This window comes from Thrips palmi, unplaced genomic scaffold (genome assembly GCF_012932325.1).
Source record: "Thrips palmi isolate BJ-2018 unplaced genomic scaffold, TpBJ-2018v1 HiC_scaffold_1, whole genome shotgun sequence".
NCBI classification, from domain to species: Eukaryota; Metazoa; Arthropoda; class Insecta; order Thysanoptera; family Thripidae; genus Thrips; species Thrips palmi.
This window is the reverse complement of record NW_023144620.1, coordinates 6,391,338-6,412,530: the sequence shown is the minus strand read 5'-3', so window position 1 is coordinate 6,412,530 and position 21,193 is coordinate 6,391,338. Positions and strand designations below refer to the sequence as shown.

General features: G+C 58.9%; 2 protein-coding genes across 2 annotated transcripts in view; both read left to right on the top strand.

The window, feature by feature from the left end:
* The window catches only part of LOC117642696 (actin-histidine N-methyltransferase), a 28,054-nt gene extending 20,272 nt beyond the window's left edge, over positions 1–7,782 (top strand). The window contains exons 7-10 of the mRNA XM_034381146.1: positions 6,393–6,507; positions 6,620–6,947; positions 7,028–7,176; positions 7,365–7,782. Coding sequence (XP_034237037.1) covers positions 6,393–6,507; positions 6,620–6,947; positions 7,028–7,176; positions 7,365–7,517 — 745 coding nt within the window. The 3' untranslated portion in view covers positions 7,518–7,782. The remainder of the gene's footprint in view (positions 1–6,392; positions 6,508–6,619; positions 6,948–7,027; positions 7,177–7,364) is intronic.
* Positions 7,783–8,668: 886 nt separating this feature from the next.
* Positions 8,669–21,193, top strand: part of LOC117654260 (probable cationic amino acid transporter) — a 41,191-nt gene continuing 28,666 nt past the window's right edge. The window contains exon 1 of the mRNA XM_034400676.1: positions 8,669–8,799. The gene's annotated coding sequence lies outside the window, so the exon portion shown is untranslated. The remainder of the gene's footprint in view (positions 8,800–21,193) is intronic.

The following is a 21,193-nucleotide window of genomic DNA, read 5'->3' as shown; positions in this document are numbered from 1 at the left end:
GGCGGCGCGGTGGGGGCGGGGCGGGTGGAGTGAAGGGAGTGCCAGTGGGGGCGGTGGGGGCGGGGCGGGTGGAGTGAAGGGAGTGCCAGTGGGGGCCCGCGCGGCCGGGCAGGGCTCGTCTTTCTTGCTTTCTATATGCATATTACCGCGCGCGGTGTAACCGTGTAACCGCGGACGGCTTGGTTGCCATCGTGCATCATGAGGGACTCGTTGTGCGGCGCCACGCAACGGCCGTGCGAGTGCATTAGCAGCATTAGCGGCGCGATGGCCTGCCCGGCGCCCAGCTTGTCTGCCCGGCCGGTCGGTGTGTGAAGGGACGGCGCCGTATTCATTATTGTGACGTTGACGAGCGCGCCGCGCATCTTCACGTTCCCCCGGCGGCGCGCCCGGCGGCGGGGCGGACTGATTCCGAGAGTCGCTCTGTCTCTCTCGCACTAGTGGTGCGTTCCCTCTGGGTGCGGGGGAGACAGAGCGACGAAAACGACTCTCGGAATCAGTCCCAGTCCACTGGTCCTGCTGCTGCCGTCCACTGCCGTCCCGCGCGTGTCGGTTGTCCGTTGTTCGCACGCCGCAGCTGTTTCCCCCGGGGACATTAGTCACCGTCCGGGCGGACGGCGGCCGGCCCGGGGCCCGGACACACGCGCGGTGGCGGTGCAGAATTAATTGTTGTTTTTGTTGTTTAGCGACAAGAAGTGCGCCCTGTGTTCCCGCGTCGCGCAGCGGGGCGCCCGCCCCGCCCGTCTTCGAAGCGCCTGCGAGCCGACGCGTAGGCAACCCGATGCACGGGAGTCTCGCGGAGCTGCCTACCCGGCGGTCCGCAGGCGTTCCGTCCCGTCCCGTCTGGTGCGGTGGCCGCCGCGCCGGCCGCTTCCTACTCTCGCGTGGTCATCCTACCCCCCCCCCCCCCCCCCCCTTTCCCGAGAGGCCGGGGAGCCCCAGGAGGCGCGCAACGAGCAACGAGGCGCCGGGGAGACTTGACTCGCCGCGGCGGCGAAATTGGCGTGGGAAGTGTCGTGGGTGCGCGGCGCTGCTCGGCGTTGCCCAGCGGTGCGTCTTCTGCCGTCTGCCACGCTGTTACGGCGTTACGGCGTCGTTGTGTCTGTCCCCCCCCTCCCCCCTTTCCCCAACTATTTCCTCTCCGCCCGCACCCTTCCAACCTGGTTCATTTTCAACGAGGAAACGTGAATTAAACTTACAAAAAAAAACAAAAACAAAAAAAAACAGTACATTGAGAGTGTAGGAGCACCCCCGGCCAATGGCAAGGTCCGCGTCGATTAGAAAAACGGAAAGAAATCCACCGCAGTATCAGTGGCGTGTGTGCGTGCGTCAGATCGCCCGCGCGCGCGTCTGTGTGTGTGTGTGTGTGTATGTGTGTGGATGTGTGCCGATGCGAAAGTGTAGTGTTTGAGGCGCGTGGCTGCGAAAGTGCTGCCGGTGTTGGCGGTTGGAACCAAAGTGAAGCACTAATTGCCGCGCATTCTGGGATAAGTGGCGGCTGGGCTCGGCTCGGCACGGCCCGGTCAATCGGAGCATCCCCGTCGTGATCACCGCGGTTCGGCCGTCCGGCCGAGCGGAACAAAAACGAAACCGGTCGCGCGGTCGACCCGAAGGAGGAGCACACACACACACACACACACACACACACACACACACACACACTCCGGCGCCGGCGCCGTAAACATATGAAAGTTGAGGTCGTTCTTCTTCGTCTTGGCCGATCCTGGCCTGGCCAGGGCAGCCCAGGTTTGAATGGCGGCCGGAAAAATGAAGCGCCCAGGAAGCGGACCGGCGGGAAGTGGGAGAGAAATGCCCTGGGAAAGGCGTCATTTTGCATAAAGAAAACGAATTACTAGGGGTACGCGCCGTTTAGTGGGCGCGTAGTGTGGCTGAGCGATGCGAATTTGTGCACTTCGGACTTTGCTTAAGAAATGTGCAGCTTGTGGGCTCATATTGAGTGAAATGTAGGTCTGGGGTATAAATGGAAGTGATTTTCGTTATCAGCACACAAAAAACTGTTGGGATCAACGTCAAACTCGATTCCAAAATTTTGGTCCAAAATTGGTCAAAATTCGGTAATGCGTGAGTTTGGGAAAAATTTGGAAGTCATTTTTGAGTTCAGCGCACCAAAAACTGCAGGAAACAATATAAAACTCGATTTGAAAATTTTGGTCCAAAATGACCTGATTTGGGATGAAAATATAAGTCTGGAGTCGAAATAGAGGTGATTTTCGTTATCAGCACACAAAAAACTGTTGGGATCAACATCAAAATCAATACAAAAATTTTGGTCAAAATTTGGTCAAAATTTGGTAAAGCGTGAGTCTGGGAAGAGTTTGGAAGTCATTTTTGAGCTCAGCGCACCAAAAACTGCAGGAAACAATAAAAAACTTGATTTGAAAATTTTGGTCCGAAATGACCTGATTTGGGATGAAAATATAAGTCTGGAGTCGAAATAGAGGTGATTTTCGTTATCAGCACACAAAAAACTGTTGGGATCAACATCAAAATCAATTCAAAAATTTTGGTCCAAATTTGGTCAAAATTGGGTAAAGCGGAGAGTCTGGGAAAAATTTGGAAGTTATTTTTGAGTTCAGCTCATTAAACACTGCAGGAAACAATATAAAACTCGACCTGAAAATTTTGGTCCGAAATGACCTAATTTGAGATGAAAATATAAGTCTGGAGTAGAGATGGAAGTGGTCTTCATAATCAGCACTTCAAAAACTCCAAGAATCAATATGAGATTCGATTGAAAAACATTGATATCAAATTGATCAATAATGGGTAAAGAATGGGTCTGGGTTGGTCTTCATGGATCACTCTTTGTCGTCACCAATACCCTGATGCCACACTAATGAGATTCCTTCAGTCGAGTAACATTCCATTGCCACCATTGAATCGCTTACTTAGCTACTCGTCTGATTGACTCACTATTCGATACATCTTTTTCTTCAAACTACTGAATTTACAAATTTATTAGTTATATTTGAGAAGCCTTTTGTCATTCTTTCATTTTAAACCAGTGAATTAGACAATATAGACTGGAATATGTAATCATAGTTTATATTAAGTGACTCAGTTTAGGGCAGGCTGATCTGAAGCATTCGACGGAGAACAAGTTTTGTCAAACTCAGTGAATCGTCTCATAAAGTCAAATGCAGACGCCACTTGTTGCTCAATACGCCAACATAATTTACCTTATTCATGCCTCGTGATATTTTATCTTGAGGGTAAAAGAATACAGTATAGTATTAACATTGGGCTTGCATTCAGAGAGCCAGCTTTTAAACCATTACCAATACTTAGTTTCAGTTGTCGGACACAAGCTTTGGTGAAGTGAAAGGAATCGTGTCATTAAATCCAATTACCAAGTCAATCACAGCTCAAAACCTAAATCGTCTCATTAAACCCAATATCAGTTCAAAATCTGTTAGCACTAAATATATGGATTATTAATTGCACTAATTACATCTAATTATGGATTCTTTTGATCAATAGATTTTAGTACTAGAATATTAATGTTATCTTGCAGCATTGCAATAGAATGTTATTTCCCGAGACAAACCAAGACAATTAACATGTCTTCTAATTTCAACAGAAGTTATTCATGCATTTACCTGATCAGATTTTCTATGAAATTTAAAAATAAGGGCAGTATCAGAGAGAATAAAATCAGTAGATGCACACAAAGGCAAACATTCTATTTACAATCCACAACTACACTCACAGTGCACTGACCTGAAGGAAGATTCCCCTGTGACGGGGGAGGGGGGAGAGGGGAACGAAACACGCAAACCATTCTCACATTCAGTTTTCGTATTTTCCTCTGTTGACACTCCGGAAGGGTTTCAATCATTCTAGAATGTTAAAAAACTATCTCAGAACCTATTTGAGAACCCCTTTGCTCTTTAGTTTGTTTATTTGCATAAGTGCCGTCCCGTCTTGCAGACGGCTTGCAAGCGCGGCAGCCGGTATGAGAAATTGGTCAGCCAGACACTGCTGCCAACCTAACCACGCTAATTACCTAGTTCAAAACGATGTTTTGAATATTTCAAACGATGATAATTGTTAATCTGAGATAAACTCCCCCTGTAGGATGTTTAGGAGACACCAGGTGTGAAATTTGGATACTATTCGTTCAGTAGTTGCTGAGAAACGTGAGTGATTACATACAGACGGACAGACAGACTCACGACCAGTCACTTTTTGGAGCGCCCAAACACGGCAAGGGCTTCGCTATCGCTCAGCCAAAAATCGTGTATTGAGTGGGTTTTGAGAGAGGAAAGCTGGACTGTTCTTATGTTGTCAGGTTTTGAAAAGCCATCAGCGTGTGTAGGAGAGAAATGCTTTATGGCAGAAAAATGATTTTTGGCGGAGAAATGCTCATTGGCCGAAAAAATGCTCTCTTGGTCAGGGGCGCTCTTTGAGGCGTCGCCGCACCTCGGCGTCAAAGCCATGTGCAGTGCGGGTTGCTTTCCATCGCGTGCTGGGTGTTTGGGCGTGCGGTGCGCGGCGGGGCGCGGCGGGCACGACCATTGGGACGCAGTGCGAAGTGCAGCCTGTGCAGCCCGTGCAGCCCAGGCGGAGCGAGGCGGGGAAAGCGCAGCACCGCGCTGCAGGCTGCGCCGTATCACGCTCTCGGGGCACCTGCCTGCACTTGCCGAATGGACACCCTAAGGCAGCCGAATGGACACCCTAAGGCAGCCGAATGGACACCCTAAGGCAGCGGTTCCCAACCTTTTTCGGATTTGTAGCCAAAAATTTACGCGACCCCCAGGAAAAATTTCGCGACCCCACGCGACCCCTCCTTTAGCATGCCTTTGATACGGAAAGCGATTATCTGCCTTAGTTTGGGAGCAGTGTTGCCGTAAAGTTGATCAAAACGATCACAAATGTCTGTGAAAAGTCGTGTCTTGGGCCGACTTTAAGGTTACTGTAAAGTGAAAAAATGTGAAATATCATTTTTCTAAATAATTGTGGCATCAAGTTTGTATTTAGGTTTCAGGTTGCTTACTATAAGATGAACTTAAACCCAAAGTTGAGGCACTCAACTCCCATTATTTTCTGAGTTATTGAAGTTTACGTAACAAATTTAGTCGTTTACTAAAAATTCTCCTTGCGATGAACCAAAAGTTGTCGAGACTTGATTTTTGTTTTACAAGTTCTTTATTGATTTGCCTATCTCGTAGCAAAGCCGGATTTCCAAAATTCCAACATGAAACAGGAATTCTTCTCAAAAAACACAAAAAAACACCAAAAAATACCAAAATTTTACCAAATTTAAGTAAAAAATTCAAAACGCATTTTCCAAACAGAAATTGCAGCTTATCTATGCATATATTGTCAAATCCGGCTTTGCTAGTCTGTTTGCATGTCCATTGGGCCTTAAAATAAAAAATCACACCTCCGTAAACTTTTTGGTTCATCGCAAGGAGAATTTTTAGTAAACGACTAAAATAACACTAAAACCCTCATAACTTTGGAACTAATGGGAGTTAGGAGTCCAGTCTGTGGCTGTAAAAGTTTTTCATAGTAAGCAACTAAATCACCAAAAACCAAAGCACTGCCACCTATACTTTAGAAGATAGTTTTTTCACCTTACAGTAACCTTAAGCATCCACTGCATCTGATCCGAGGCGGTATTTCGTCCTCCCTCAACGGGCAATTGGTCTTTGGACCTTCCTTTAGCATGCCTTTGTTACGGAGTGCGATTATCTGCCTTAGTTTGGGAGCAGTATTGCCGCAAAGTTGATCAAAACACGATTTTTCAGACATTTGTGACCGTTTGGATCAACTTTGCGGCAATACTGCTCCCAAACTAAGGCAGATAATCGCACTCCGTAACAAAGGCATGCTAAAGGAAGGGTCAAAGACCAATTGCCCGTTGAGGGAGGACGAAATACCGCCTCGGATCAGACGCAGTGGATGCTTAAAGTCGGCCCGAAACACGATTTTTCACAGACATTTGTGACCACCGCGGGAAACCACCTTCTAAAATGCCGCGTCGCCCGCTTCGCCCGTGGGGCCCTGTCTGGCCATGTCGCTGCACCGCGCTGTGAGCAGGAAGCTGCGGTGCATGGTGCGGTGCAGGGTGCGGCGCACGGTGTGGTGCATGGCGCGCGGTCTCATCAGGAAGACACGCTGGCCGGCGCCTTGCCGCCTTTCCGTGGCCACATTGCGTAAAGCGACGACGGCTGGCTGGCGGTTCACGGTGCTTTACTAGGTGTTCCTCGAGTCGTTTCGTCGCTCTCTCTCTCTCGCACCGCACCGCCCTGCGGGACACCCCTGAGTGCGAGAGAGACGGAGCGACCCTTCGGAATCAGGCTGCCGCGCGCGGTGCTTTACGAGGTGCTCGACGAGGTGCTCTAAGTGGCGGTCTGGATGTGTTGCAGCTGGGCGGTGTCCACCGTGATGACGAGGCAGAACACGGTGGTGACGGCGGACGGGTCCGGAACGACGCAGGCCCTCATCCCGCTGTGGGACATGTGCAACCACACGGACGGCAAGGTAAGTCAACGTCAACATTCTGCACTCTCCTTTTCCGCACCGGGACCTTTCGGCCATTCTGCCATTTTGGTGGAGTCAATGCCCTGAATGACGTGCTGCTTCTTCCTCGCAGCTGTCCACGGACTTCAACGTGTCGCTGGACCGCTCCGAGTGCGTGGCGTGGCGGCCCGTGGCCAAGGGCAAGCAGGTCTTCATCTTCTACGGCGACCGGCCCAACTGCGAGCTGCTGATCCACAACGGCTTCGTGCACCCGGGCTCGGCGTGCGACGCGGTGCGCCTGCGCCTCGGCGTGGCCAAGGCGGACCCCCTGCACGCCGAGAAGGCCGCGCTGCTGCACCGCCTCCGCCTGCCCGCCGCCGGGGACTGGGAGGTGGTGGCCGGGCCCCAGCCCGTGCTGCCCAGCCTCAAGGCCTTCGTCAGGGTCTTCAGCATGGACAAGGGTGCGTACCGCTCGGACCTCCACTTCAACGCCAAGGCCTTCTTGGACCCGTTCTCACTTTTGTTCTCCTCTCGTGTGCAGCCCAGCTGGACCACTGGACGGCCAGCCCCAGCGTCGAGTCCCTGCAGGAGGACACCTGCGCCCTGGACAAGGCCCTGGAGAAGCGCGCCTGGACGTTCCTGGCCATGCGGATCAAGCTGCTGCTGGCCGCCTACCCGACCAGCAAGGAGGTGGGTCCCCGCGGAGCGCGGTACGCGCGGTGCGCCCGGCGGGCAGGCAACCCATCGGCCACGAGCGCGCGCGTTCTGCCTACCGCACAGGCGCTGGGAGCGCCGCTTTCGCGTCTCAACGCGACTGTCCTTTGATTTCTCCCCTATGGACCCCTCGAAACGATAACATTCTCCTCGTCGGCTTTCAGGACGACGAGGCCCTGCTCGGCGACGCGGGCGACGCCGTCGGCAAGATGAGCCCCTGCACGCGCCTGGCGGTGTCGCTGCGCCTGGAGGAGAAGCGACTGCTAGTGAACGCCCTCGCCTTCTGCGACGAGCGCCTCGCTCGCCTGGAGGCGTGAACCTTCGCGCCTCACCGCCCTCCGCGCTCCGCCCTCGCTTTCGTGTTTCGACCGTGATGTTTCACGGGCCGAATAACTTAACTCGCACTGATGAGTCGACGTGAAGTAAATTCCACTATTTTTCTGGTGTAAATCGATGAAGTAAGGATTGAAGGGACCCCAAGAGGACTGTCGTGTAACGCAAATTATATATTTCGGATGCTTCTGACTTAATGTTTGTTCGTTTGTTTGTTTTTATTTTCAAATAAATGTTTTTTGTGTTAAATATTCACTTTCATTTCTTGCAATCCCTCCACATCTTTTCCACTGCAAGACCAGGAGAAATGGAAGCTTAGGGCTTTGAACTCCAACGCCCGACTTCGGGGTCAACCACTGCAAAAGCGGGAACGCTGACAGGAAAGGACGTCTATCGCGCCGGGATGTGGGCGACTCCACCGACACTGGATGGAGATGAATGCCGAACCGGGCCGCCCAGCCCAGCCCGCCTGGCGCGTGGGCGTGGGGCCGCGGGGCCGCGGGGCTGGCGCTTTGAACACCGCCCCCGCGACCCTTTATGAATGGAGAGAGTGGCGTGGCGGAGCGTGGCGCGGTGGCGCGGCGGAGTGGGCACCGCCCTGCTTCGCGCGTCCGCCGCTAGAGGCGCTGGCTGCGCTGGCGGCGCTGGAGGCGTCGCGGGGTCCAGTTGTGCAGGCGACCCCGCCCCGCCCCGCCCCGCCCCGCCACGCCACGCCACACCCCCTACTGGCCTGGCTAGGCGTAGCCTGGCGGCCTGGCGGCCTGGCGGGGCTGCGTCGATACTCGACCGCCAAAATACGCGTGCTCCCCCACCCCCCGCCCCCTCGGCTCCGCGTCCACCGCCGCCTCCACCCCCTGCGCCTCGGCGGTGCCCCGGCGGTGCCCCGGAGGGGGCGCGGCTCTGGCGGCGCCGAGCAGGGAGCAGGGCGGCCAGTAGGCGTCGAGCCCTGCCGCGCAGCGTCCGTCCGCCGAGCAGCGCCGCGACCCGCAACGCGCCGAACGCCGCACCGCTGGGCTTGAGCGTGCCGAGTGCTCCGCCGGGCGGCAGCGCCCAGGGCAGCGCCCAGGGCAGCGCCCTGCGCCAGCGGAACCCTTCGCGCGCGAGTGTGTGCGTGAGTGCGTGTGTGTGCGGGGCGTGCATGTGGCAGGCACGAGGGCGGCAGTGGGCCCCGGCCCGGGCCCACGCGCTCTGAACGCGCAAGCCGAGGGGACTGGCCGGTGCTAATCCAGGCTTAATTACTGCAGAGTCGTCGACGACAACCACGAGGTGAGTGAGACGCGCGGCCGGGGGTTGTCGAGAACCACTTGCACCTCGCCGTCAACGAGGCGTTCACGTCGGCCGGCGGTCGGCCAAAGTGGGCGGCCGCCGCCCCCCGGCGGGCTTCGAACCCGCGGTCCCCGGAAGGAATTCTAGTTGCCCGAAGCAGACCGGAAGCCCCGCCGTCCGCCGCGACGATCTGGCGGCCGGGCCTCAGCCGAGCGACCGGGACTGGCTTGTTGCCGGCGGCACAGGCCCAGGGTTCACCGCCCCGGCCTCAGCGGCGGAGGGAAAAACAGAAAATGATTTATGCAGCGCGAGTACTTAGGCGCCAAAAACCGCGGGGGGAAAACGGCGCCCGCAAGCCCGGAGCGGCCAACACCCTCCTCGGCCGCATTCTTGTTTCCTCCACTCCCTTTTCTTTCCCGCTTTTTGTGTTGGTTTTTCGGCTTCCATCCGCGCCGAAGCTAAAAGCGTGCGGCGGCGTGACCACGCGATTCGCGGACTCGGCGCCGCGGTCCGCCGCCTCCACGGCACGGCAGGCGGTGGCCGTGGTGGCCATGCGAGGCCCGCGGCAAGGAGGGGCCGAGCCTCGGAGCCACAGGCTGCTCGGCGGCGAGGCCCCGCCGTGGTGCGCGGCCACCCTCAACGACGTGGGCGCGCTAAGACGGGGCGGACCGGATTACGCACGCCAAGTCCGGCGTCAGACTCCAGGAGTGGGAAGGGAGGGGGGGTGGAAAGGAAGCAATGAATACGTCATAGGCCCAGGCCTCGGCGGCCGGGAGGGCCGGGCAGGCTCCACGTTTGAATGCAAATGGAATTCATCCCCGGCTGCTGGGAGTGCCATCGCCATCTCGGGCGGCACCATCATGGCCAGCACCGCGGCCAGCACCGCCGGCAGCGCCGGCAGCGCCGCCAGTGCGCAGACAGGCGAAAGAAACAAAGAAAAGAACACGGACTCGCAAATCCCCCGAGGCTGGTATTTGAACCCGCGTCAGTCAAAAGAGATAAAAACCGCGGCGGGGAGAAGGGGAGATCACGCGGTAGCGCGGTACGCTGGAAAAGTTGACGCGCTGGAGGAAGGTGTGCGGGCAGAGCCGCGAAGCGCGTGCCGCGCCGCGGGGGAAAAGAAAAACAGGAACAAGGGGGCTCCCCCGGGAACGGGCGGGGATTACGGGGAGCGGCAGGGCATTATTTCGGCCCCCGGGGACGCGCGGGGCGCGGCGCTGGCGTGGCGTGCTGCACTCCACTCGCTGCAGCGCTGCAGCGCGGCTACAGGGCGAACCGCTAAATGATGCAGTGCCGGAGGCGTGATTGGAAGCCACTTGGACTGCGAGAAAGGACGCAGCATCGCGCCAGCCGGTCCCCGCACACCGCTTCCGTGTCGGAAGGGTTGCCCACCGCAGCCCGACTCGACAAAGTGCCAGACCCAGGAGTTGCATTCACGGCCCGACTCAAAAACAAAGTCTGGTCCTCGGGCAACGACAGTAGGCAACGCTAGCATCGGGGGGATGGTGGCAACCCTGTACTGCACTGGCTCCACCGTGCCCAGCGCAAAGGCCGCCGCCTTCGCCGCGTTCTGGGCGCCACTCTCGCCTGTCCGCTGTTTCTGCCTGTTTCTGCCGCGCTTTCCGGGGAACCATCGCAAACGCGCGGAAACAAAGTTGCGCGAGGCAACGCCATGGCGCCATGGCCGGGGCGAGCAAGGGGCAAGGCGAGGCGAAGCGCGCCGAGCGGCCCGGTCGCGGCGGGACCAAGACCAACCAAGACGAGGCGAAGGCGAAGGGAGGCTCCCCCTCGCCGCACTCTCTTCCGCGCTCCTGGGCAACTTCAAGGAGGGGAGGGCCGAGGCCGGCCGAGGCAGGGGCGGCACAGCGTAAATGGGCGAATGGCCACGTGCTCGAGCGCGGCGTGCGGGTTGTGGGGCGAGGACCCCATGTGGAGTCCTCCCGCACGCCGCAGGCCGCACGCACGTCGGATGGGGGTCAGTGAATTTGACCTGCAATTGCCCACCGGCTGCGCCGAGGGCTGCGCGCGGCCCAGGCCAGCCCGGTCCAGTCCAGGCCCTGGCGGTGGAGGGGCCGGGCACCCGGACGGGGACGCTGGCTGCCGCGGAAAAGCAGGGTTGACGTTAGTGACGCTGGCTCGTCGCACTGGCTGCAGCGGACAGGGTGGGGACTCGCTGACCTGATTCCAGCAGGCACCTCCCTTGGCCACTGGCGGAGACAGGGCAGTGTCTAATCGGTGTATCGATACGGTGCCGCACCTTTCGCCTGGTTACACAGCAGCTTGCCGGCGGATCGCCTCGCTTATCCATCGGGCGCGTTTCGCAACGTGGAGTTGGACGCCGACGGGGACTGGAAGAAGGAGGGGAAGGGGCACTCGCCTGCAGCAGGGACCGTCGGAATGGCTCGGCGGCAGTGGGGCGGCAGTAGGGCGGCAGTAGGGCACGGTGTTAAGCAGGGCGGTGTATTTGCGCGGCACGTTGGCGTGCGCTGCCGCTGTAATGCCCAGGGCCTCGGCTCCGTCCTCGTCCTCCGTCGCGCGCATAACTTCTTATCGCCGCCAATAAGGGAGGCTGTCACCGCCCCGCCCCGCCCCGCCGTCTCCGTCCACGGTACTAAGCTCGCCGACAGAGATACCCCCTTCCTCCCGCCCTGGCGTTGTTGCTGTCCTCTGCCCCCCGCCTTCGAGTTCTCGAGGGGATTGGGGGGGGGGGGGTAGAGTCTCGCTTTGACAGCTCTCCTCTCTTCCGTGGTGGAGCGAAAAATGCGCGCGAAATGGAGAAAGTCGAGCGTGGCGATGACGGCGCACGTGTGTGGGCGAGAGAGAGAGAGAGGGGGGGGGGCGTGTGAGCTCGCTGGCATGCCTGTCAGCGCGTGATTGGGCGGGGCACGGCGGCAGTCAGCCTCCCTTCCGTCGGCGGGAAAGCGCGTCGGAAGGGAACGCCAGGAAGTAAAAGCAGCGCCGCTGGAAAACTCGAGGGGGAAAATTGGACGGAGGGTGGAGGGAGAGGAGCTGGGGGGGGGGGGGGCGGTTTCTCATGTGTGAGCCGTTGCTGGTGAGATGGGCCGATGGGCCGGACGGAGGCCGCGGTGGGTGGCGGTGGAGGAGGGCGTGGTGGTGGAGGCGAGGCGAGGCGCTCTCAGACCCTGTTTACGGCCTCACTGCCGCGCACGGTCTCACGGCCGCGTCGTACGACGGTCCGGTCCGGTCGGTACAACGGAACGGCGAACAGGGTCAGACTCCCAACGCGCCCCCTGCAACCTCAACCTCGGCAACAGGGCTTTCGGCTGCCGGGCGAAGCGGCAGGCCAGCTGCCTGTCTGGCCAAGCCTTCCCAGCGAGCCTCGCTGGCGAAAGTAAGACGATCGGGGTGCACGTTTATGGACAAACTTGTGATCGGGGGTATTTCACCGAAAGGCTTCCCTGAGCGGGGCGAGTCTGCTGCTGTTACTCCCGGCAAGCTTGTCCATGAGCCCCCTGCCGGTGCTTGTCCCGGAGTGCACTCCAGCAGTAACCTGAGCTGCAGCATCATTAGCAGGGAGCTCGGAGGCCAGCGTCCAGCGAGGCGCCGAAAGCACGGGCTGGGGTGGAGGAGAGGAAGAAATAAAATCAACGCGATAAAGAAAATTTCTGCGAAAGAGGGCACCCCGGCGAACCGGCCCTCTTCCCCGCTGGCTTGGTGAGCCAGTGGTTATTGCGTCCGGTTTGATCTGCACCAGAAAAAAGACAGGCGGAACACCGCTTTCAGGATTGGATGCGGCCAAGATAATGCACACACACACACATGCAAAGACACACAGACACACCGCCGGAGCCACAACGTTCACTGCACTCCGGAACCGGTAACTGTTTGAGAGGCGCCGGCTTCCGGGCTGGCCCGGCCTACGGCTTGGGCCTAGGGGTCGACTCTACCCCGGGGCGCGGCCGTAAGCGGGGACGGCTGCCTTGCCGGGGACGCACGAAGCACCGCGGTCCCCGCCGAGGTCCCCGCAGTCCCGAGAAACGATGCCTCGCGACGCCAAATCGATTCACGCGCCGCTGGCAGCGTCGAGGCGGAGATGAGGCCGTGGGGAACAAGAACAAGGGGAGTGGTGCAGCTCGTTCCATCCGGCGGCATGCCGCGGCGTGCGCGCACCCGGCGCACTGCACAGTGTACTCGCGGCCGGAGGTCCCTCCTTAATCCGCTGTTTAAGCTCGGGCACGATAGGCACACACGCGCTCTCATTATCATGCATTCCAGAGCAGCGTTCGAAGGCTTTTGCTCAGCACTACTCTCCAAAAAAAAGCGATGATCGAAGCGACTGGCTTTCTCTATACTTTCACACACATCCTTTGTCTCTACTCTAGCTCAGATGGACACCCCAAGTTATTCTTCTGTACCTTAATTAAAATCGAGTTCTTGAGAGTGTACTGGACAAGTTCCCGAATGTCGGCGCGGCTAGCTAATATCGGTCTCCAGTCCGAAGTCTCCTGACTGCAAACTCCAGACCGGTGGACTGGCCATTATTCCAAGTTGGCCGAGTGACGAGTGTGCTTCGCGCTCGGCATCTGTGGCCCCGAAGCCCGAAGCCCGAAGTCGAGCCGCCCCGCGCCTCCCCGCGCAGCCCGGTGCCAACTCGCTTTCCGGGGCCCTGGCGTTTCCGCCCGTGATTGCCCCCCCCCCCCTCTTTCGGGCCGGAGCCGAGCCGCGCCACAATCGGAAGGCGGTGCCCCGGACCCGCGCGGACCCGGAATCCCCGGAGCCGAGCTTAAATATTAATTTGCACAGATGTGAGTAAGGTTTACCTTGCGCGGCCTGGCGACCTGGCGACGCGGCCCCCACCGCGTCCGTACACTGTGCCGCCGTACCGCTGCTCCTTTGGCGCGGCAAACGCGCGCTTTCCGCAAGCTTTGCCACGGCCCCGCCGAGGAGCGAGTTCAAATACCGGCTGCGGTGGCGGAAGAGGGAAAAAGTGGCGCACCCTTTGTAGCAGTCGTGCGCTCCCGCCGCCGCGACCCACCCCCACACTAGGGGCCCCGGTTTCTGTGCCCCTGAAAGGGGAGCTCGATTTCCGTATCCGTATATCAATAAAACAACTCATCTGAATCCGTTCAGACTTTTCTTTTTGTTGTTCTGACGGTATGATCGCTTTGTTTCAGCTGATTTTCTTTTCCTTTCTGGGAGTCAGTTGAGAGCAGGAGACGGCCAATGTTTGGAAAAGGACCTCCCCCCCCCCCGGCCCCGCTACACCCCGTCACGCCCCTGCCCTTCGACAGGGGACTTTAAGTTGACATCCGGACCCTTTTCCCTCAAATCCCTGATCCCCGCCTTTTCGAACACGAAATGTCGGAGGGTTTCGAGCCCGAAGAGTCTCCCGAAGGGCACGCCGGAAAGGGCCACACACACACACACACACACACACACACACACACACACACACACACACACACACACACACACATGCACGCACACAGAGTGGGGGAGAATTGGCCCAAGACGTCCGAGACAACCCTCTTCCGCGTGTACGAATCCTGTCTGTGCGCGCCAGAGCGCCAGGGCGCCTGCGAGGAAGGACGTAGGCAACCCCCCCCGTCTCCTCGTCTCGCCCGTGTGCCGGGTGGCCTAGTCTGCGCATGACAGGGGCTCCTCGGGGAGAGCGGCTTGGCCGGCGGGGAAGGGGAGGGGGAGGGCGCGCTGCAGAAAAAATGTCGGGGGTGGGGGTAGCAGTGGTGGACACACCCTGTGTGAACACGATGAACCCGCGAGACGGGCCTCAAGGCCTAAAGGAGCAGCGAGTTGTAAAAACACATGAGCATGGCGGGACATCGCGGACCGCGAGCCGGGCCACATGTTGCACACACACACTCACGGGCGGACACACACACACACACACACACGGCCGGGCGCGGCTGCTCGGTGGCCCCGGCCAGGCCCCGCCAGGCCCGCCATGCGACGGGCGAGCAGGCAGCAGGCCGTCAGGGGGCGGCGCCGCGGCGGTCAGCACGCGAGCGTGGCCGCGGACACACGAAAGCAGCCCGGCCCTTGGCCCGGCCCGGCGGACAGGAACGGATGGCGCCGCGACCCACAGCTGCTACTAGATTCCTCGTTCCCTCATTTCATTTTTAGGGGAAGCTATTAGCGTCCGGGCTGCCGCTGGGGCGACAAAGAAAAGGCCCGCCCGAAAAAGAGGGGGGGGGGAATAATCCGATTGCCGAATCGGTCCGGCCCGACCGGCCGAGGATCGCCTCGGGGACTCTGCTCTCTTTTCCGGGCATACAGTCAGCCTGCGCCCGGCCTGCGCCCGGCCGGCCGGACCACTGGAGTAGCCTGGAGCAGGCTGGAGCAAGCTGGAAGGGAGTTAGCGGCGTAATCCCGCCCTGCCTGTTCCCTGTTCCCGGAGAGTTTACAACAAAAGCTGCGGCACTGCCCGTCAAGTGGGGAGTGGGTCTGCGGAGGCGGCCGCGGCGGGAAAGCGAATGCTCCGAGGGCGCCAGCGCCGCTGTATTTCGAATAATGAGGCCGATAATGAATGCGATCGCTGCCAGGCCCGGCCGGGCCCTGCAGGGCTGCCACCACAACAACGACCCAGAATTATTAAGGCTTCCGCGCAGCGCGCCGCGGTGCTCCGCGAGCAAAAGTTTCTTTTTTTTAACCATCCGGAAAAGCGCAACATTTTGCGTCGTTACTCCACTCACGTGCATTCCCCGCAACCCACAACATGGCATTCTCCGGGAGCGGAACGGGAAGTGCGGCAGCAATATGGGGGCGGAGCGGTAACTAATTCCGACCTAGAAAGCCCAAAGCCTCCCCAGCTCGCCCACCCGTGACGAGTAGGTGGAGGGGGAGGGGGCTGGAGAGGGTCGCGCACGGGAGCAACGCATGTGGCGCAAGCAGTGTTTCCACAAATAAAGTAAACAAAGAAACGGCCCGCCTATCGCACGGGTGCTGCGTTTTCGCCGCACCGGCCTTTCGTATGAGCGCACACACACACAAACACACACACACACACACACACACACACAACAAAACACACACAAAGGTACACCCTCAGGAACCAGCCCATGCCTTACTGCGCCACTGTAAGCCATTTTTGTAATTTCACGTTTGTTTTCAACGTCGGTGATGGTCGACGGACGCGCGTTTCAGCACGCGCAAAAGCATGCACTTTTGGGGGCGCTCTCTTTCGAACACGGATTTCGGCAGTCTCCCGTGTGTGCGGGCCGCATTAGCATAACTCTGCATCTCTCCGACTGTGCGCGCGAAACGGTGGCAGAATCTCCGCAGCGCTCGGCACGGCCCGTGACGTCATTCCTGGAAGCGGCCTCGACAAGAAGAAACAGACGACGCCAACGGTGACATCGATGACATGGTAGTCGATCATACTTGGAGTTATCGATACCGTGGTTGGCATCGGTGACACTGTGTCGCGTCCAGTCCAGCAGCCAGCCACGCAGCCAGCCACGCAGCGACCGGTCCGCTCGAAGAAGGAGTCTTACGCCTTATTTCCTTCCACCACAGTGCGGCTTTGCAAAATCATCCTCCATGCAAACGCCATGGAGCGACGGCCGTCCAGCCCACCTGCCACTGCTGTTTTTCACCCGGCATTGTTTTTTGGCCGAGCAAAAAGAAATAGAGAGCGCCTCAGTCCGTCGACCAACACGGTTCTTGGCAGTGAAAACAGACGAGGCGGGGCGTCCTCGCCATCGTCACCGCGAACAACAACACCGTGGGGGGAATGGGGAGGGAGGGGTGGGGGGAAATCTCGCTAATGAATTATGAAGCCCCTGCGGCCGCCGCGACAGACGGGCGAAAAGAGCGCCGCCCCACCGCAAGCGCCGGCGCTGTCGGTCCAACCGACTCCACCCCACCGCACCGCCACGGCACCGCCACGGCCGGCTGGCAGCGGGCAGGCCGCCCGGACGGGGCTGGCAGCCAGGCCAGACCACCCCGTCGTTTAAAGGACGACGCGATCCACCCCGTCTCTCCACTTGCATATAAATAGCCAATTAACGGCACCCCCTGCGGGCTGGCCCGACCGGCACCTCTACTGGAAACGGCAACAGTCCGAGTCAGACGAGAAAGCACCTCTTCGGAATCATTTTATTTTGTTTTTAGATAAGCCTTGAAGACGGCAGAGCGAATGGCGGTTAAAAATGACAAGGTGGGGGTGGATTTGAACCCGAGACTTTGGAGCTGCGACAAGCGCCGCGACGTCATTGGCTCACGGCTCCAACAGACGGTGCTGAAACGCCCGCGGGAGGTGAAACACAGCACGCGCCTTAGGCGTGCCGATAGCAGCGTGAGGGCATATTTGTGTATTTTAAAATTCCCCTCGAAAAGCGAGCGCAGGCAAACAACAGCAAGGAAGCGACACGCTTCGCAGGTTTTCTTTCGCTTCCCGGGGACCGACAGGGGAGATGCACCAAGGAGAGTACGCTCGAGTAAAAGAGGATCCTTTTTTACTTTATTTTATACCTCCCTCCCTTCTCTCTCCTCTGGCAAGTCTTTGCACCGCAAACGCCGCGTCGCCCGCAGCCAGACAGACGCGCCATCAGATTCTGCCTAACATCGCGCATTTAACGTTCCTTCGTTTTCAAGTTTTTGTTGTTTTGTTTTTTGTCTTTTGTTTTTATTTTTTCCTTGTGGGCGTAACCGCGGCGCGCTGTCGTCATCTTCAGTTGTTGTAATTTGATTTTGGCGCGCCTGCCCGTTTCTGCTCGGGATGGGCGGCGGTCTTAATTGAATTTCTCGTTGTTCGGCTTTTACTTAAGGACGGCGGGTGGCGCGGCGTGCTGCTAATCGTCGCGCCGCCGCCACCACACTGCTGCCAACCTCGGCGGGCCATCATCGAGTTCCGAGACATTAGGACAGTTTGGAAAAGTTCGCCCTCATCGATTATGCCTGCCGGGAAACAGGCCGCGTCAACGCGAGGCACAGGTGGCATGGGGTGGCCGAAAGTGAAACAGCGAGAGAACGAAAGAAATAAAAACAATAACTGTTTTAATGTTGGCAGTTTGAGTCATGCAGTTGCGCCAACCAACTGCACTGCTCATTATGCTTTCGGAGTATCAAAATTTTCATTCGCACCACTCCGCGCTACGTGTTTTTTCGTCGTACACGTTTCGCCAGGACTTGGGTTGACTAACTCATTTCTCCAGGCCTCACTTGACAAAAAAAGTCAAGCGATGACTCGGAATCTAGTCACTAGGGTAGTCTGGAGATTTCGCATGTCTCAACATTACCGTGTGAAAGAAAGACGGGAGCAGGAAGGGGTAGAAAAGGGGGCGAGAGGGAGGGGTGCTGTTGTTGTTGCTGATCAAGGACCAGCCGATTAGGATCAGTGGGCACCATGAAGCCGCGAAGCCGCGCGAAGCCATAGCGGATCCGGGGCGTCAACGGGGAGGGGCTGCGTGAAGCAGGCAGGCAGGCAGACAGGCGGACGGACAGGCAGGCTCAAAGGGAGGCAGGGCGGAATCACGCACTCCATGGCCTGCACAACACGGCGGCCGGGGGCTTGGCTGCCGCATGCTGCCGCAGGCCTGCTTCCGATTGCCTCACTCCTTGCCTCCTTTCAGGCAGGCGGGTTGGGTGCGGCGCTGAGTTGCGCGGCTCGAGTAGCGCGTCTACGTCTACGCCAAGGCCGGCTGGTGATTCACCGTGGGTGTGCCGCCCCGCCCCGCCCCGCCCCGCCCCCTCCTTGGCCAGATCGATGGTCTTCCACCCCTTCCACCTTAATAAAGAGCATTCCACAGTGTGCCGCAGCGGACGACAGCAAAGGATGTGCTGCCTTCCACTTCCACGGCCCGCGGCGGAGCAGGCGAGCAGCGGCTGCCGAGCCAAGGCAGCCCCCAGCCGCCCCAAGCCAAGGCAGACCTGTCCCGTCAGCTAATTGCCTTTATCCTTGTCTTGTCCTCCGCGACTCGCTTCGCGATGCTTCGCGACCCCGTGGCAGCACCAGCCAGCGCCAGCCACGGAGTCAAGCGCACTGGTAGTATCAAATCGTGCTGTTTCACAAAAAAGTCAGAGGGACACTTTATTGAAAATTCCAGTAACATTCGCGTCAACATTTGTGAAGGAAAACATGTACCGAATGTCATAAAATGACGACACAGTCATTTGTTTTGAAAGTGCGCACTAAAAGTTTAATGTCATGCTCCGGCTAGGACTCTGGGAGTCCCGGGGCATTGGCGCAGGCGGGTCGGGGCACGGCGAGGCAAACGGAGTGCGGGGCGCAGGACGAGAATAAAATCGAGTCCTCGTCTTCCGGCCTGGCCTGCGTCGCCTTGCGTCGCCTGGCGTCCCACGGGGGCAAACCGGCCTGATTACAAAAGACACGGCGCCGTTACAATTTTACGGACGTCGCTAAGAAGGCGAGGGCGCGTCGTCGGCAGCGTCTTTTCCCTGTCGGTTTTTCCCCCCTTTGTGCCTTTTTGCCGGCCGTCCTCCTGGGGCTCGCGTAGCGTGGGTTCGGACACAAGCCGCTGACAACAATTTCAGCAGACGATGCCGCCTGCCTCTAAACTGTTGGCAAACTATGCGCGCGCCTCGGCGGCCGACGGGGCCTCTCCTCTCCTCAAGTTGCAGCACAACCCCCTGCGGCCGCCGCCGCGACGTCGCCGCCGTGAATCTTGCGGCCGCCCCGCCCCGCCCCGCCCCGGCACTCTGCCACTAAGAGCCGGCTTCCGCCGCCACTGTGATAGGCAGCATTCTAATTCACAGCGAGGCCTAATTCACTTTGAGCGGTGCTGAGGAGGCGAGAGGCGAGGGCGAGGAAGGCGCCATGCCATGCCGTGCCGTGCCCTGCCCGCCGCGCTATGGGCGCCATTTCGTATGCAGGCTGCGAGTGCCGGCCACTGCCTCACTCCCAAGGAACGCCCTGGACTGTGGGGGCCGCGGCCAACTCCGATCAGTGCCCTCGTCGCCCCGTCTCTCCCGCACCTCCACGCGGCGCGCCGCGAGCGCGAGGGAGACAGCGACGGGACACCAAGCCCACGCTGCGGAGCGTGCCCGCGGGAAAGTTGATACCCAGAGCGGTAGTGCCAGCACAGCCCAGGGCCTCGAGGGACAACCAGAGGGCTCCGCCGAGGCCGAGGCCTGGATGTAGGCCACCGGCTGCACTCCCTGTTGCACGGCCGCGCCGCCGCGCCCCGCTTGGCCCGCCGAGCCCTGGGCCCTGGGCCGTGCCGTGGGCCGTGCGGCCGCGGGGCCCTGCGAACCGAACTTCGACCGCTTTCGCTCTTCGGGTGGCGCGGGGCCCGCGGCGGGGCCGCACCCTTGGCGGGCCGCGGGGTGGGGCGTATCGCTCATCCCTGGGGTCGACCTCCATTGCGGGCATCCCAGGGGATGCACAGTTTGCCGAGGCAGCGGAGTAGGGCCTTTATCCGGCCGGCCTGCAATTTATGTGCATTTATCACGTGTGTGGCGTTTCCACCCTCTTCTTTTTTGGGGCCGAAACATGGAAGCGTTAAGTGTGGGCCGGCCGGGCCGGGCACGCCACGGCGTCGATACACTGGATCCGCTTTGGACGGCGCTCGCTCGGGGCACCGTGACCCCCTCCTCGTCCACCGGAATTATAAATTCATGTCTGTCCAGGGTCCACCCGGCCGGACGCACTGCCCACGCCACCCAGACCACGACCACCCCCACGGACCCACACGGCGCACTCAACATCAGCCAGTCAAATGGCATCACTTCATATCCGTGTTCCCGTGGGGGATTTCAATCCATAGAATCCGCATTAAGGTTAATTGCAAGCAGAGTTCCGACTTCCGGCGTCTCTCTCGTCTTTAACGGCCAGCCACTGAGCATACGGAAGAACGACGTGCCGAGTCGTAGCAAAACCAAAAAGACGTCACTACACTGTATCGAGGAATCGACTTCAAAGAACGGCACGCTGTTGGACAACTACTTATTTTTTCTAGTGCAAGGACGTATAGTGCGCCGGAATCGGGGAATCAAGCTTTGCAGCGGAGGGTGCTTGTCTAGTGGCCTCTTCTCCTCGTCCGCCTCGAGCTCGTGCTCCCCGGTGGCCTCCTGGGTGATCAATTCACCGGCGGTAACCCGAGCCAAGCCGAGGCAGGCTGGCTGTGGCTGGCCGTGAGACTTCCCCCCGTCCCTCGCGACCCGCGACCCGGGCCGTGGGGATGGGGATCCTCCCTGGCTCGCTTCTGGCGCACGGGCCATCACCAGGCTGGCCGCCCAAGATAAGACGCAGTGGCGGCCTAAAGTCAGGCCAAACGACGATTTCTACACATTTGTTACCGTTTTGACAAACTTTGCTGCAATACCGCTCCCAAACTAAGCCGGATAATCGCACTCCGTAACAAAGGTGATCTAAAGGAAGGCTCAAGGAATACCTACCCGTTGAGGGAGAACGATTAGCCACCTTAGATCAGACGCAGTGGCTGCCTAAAGTCAG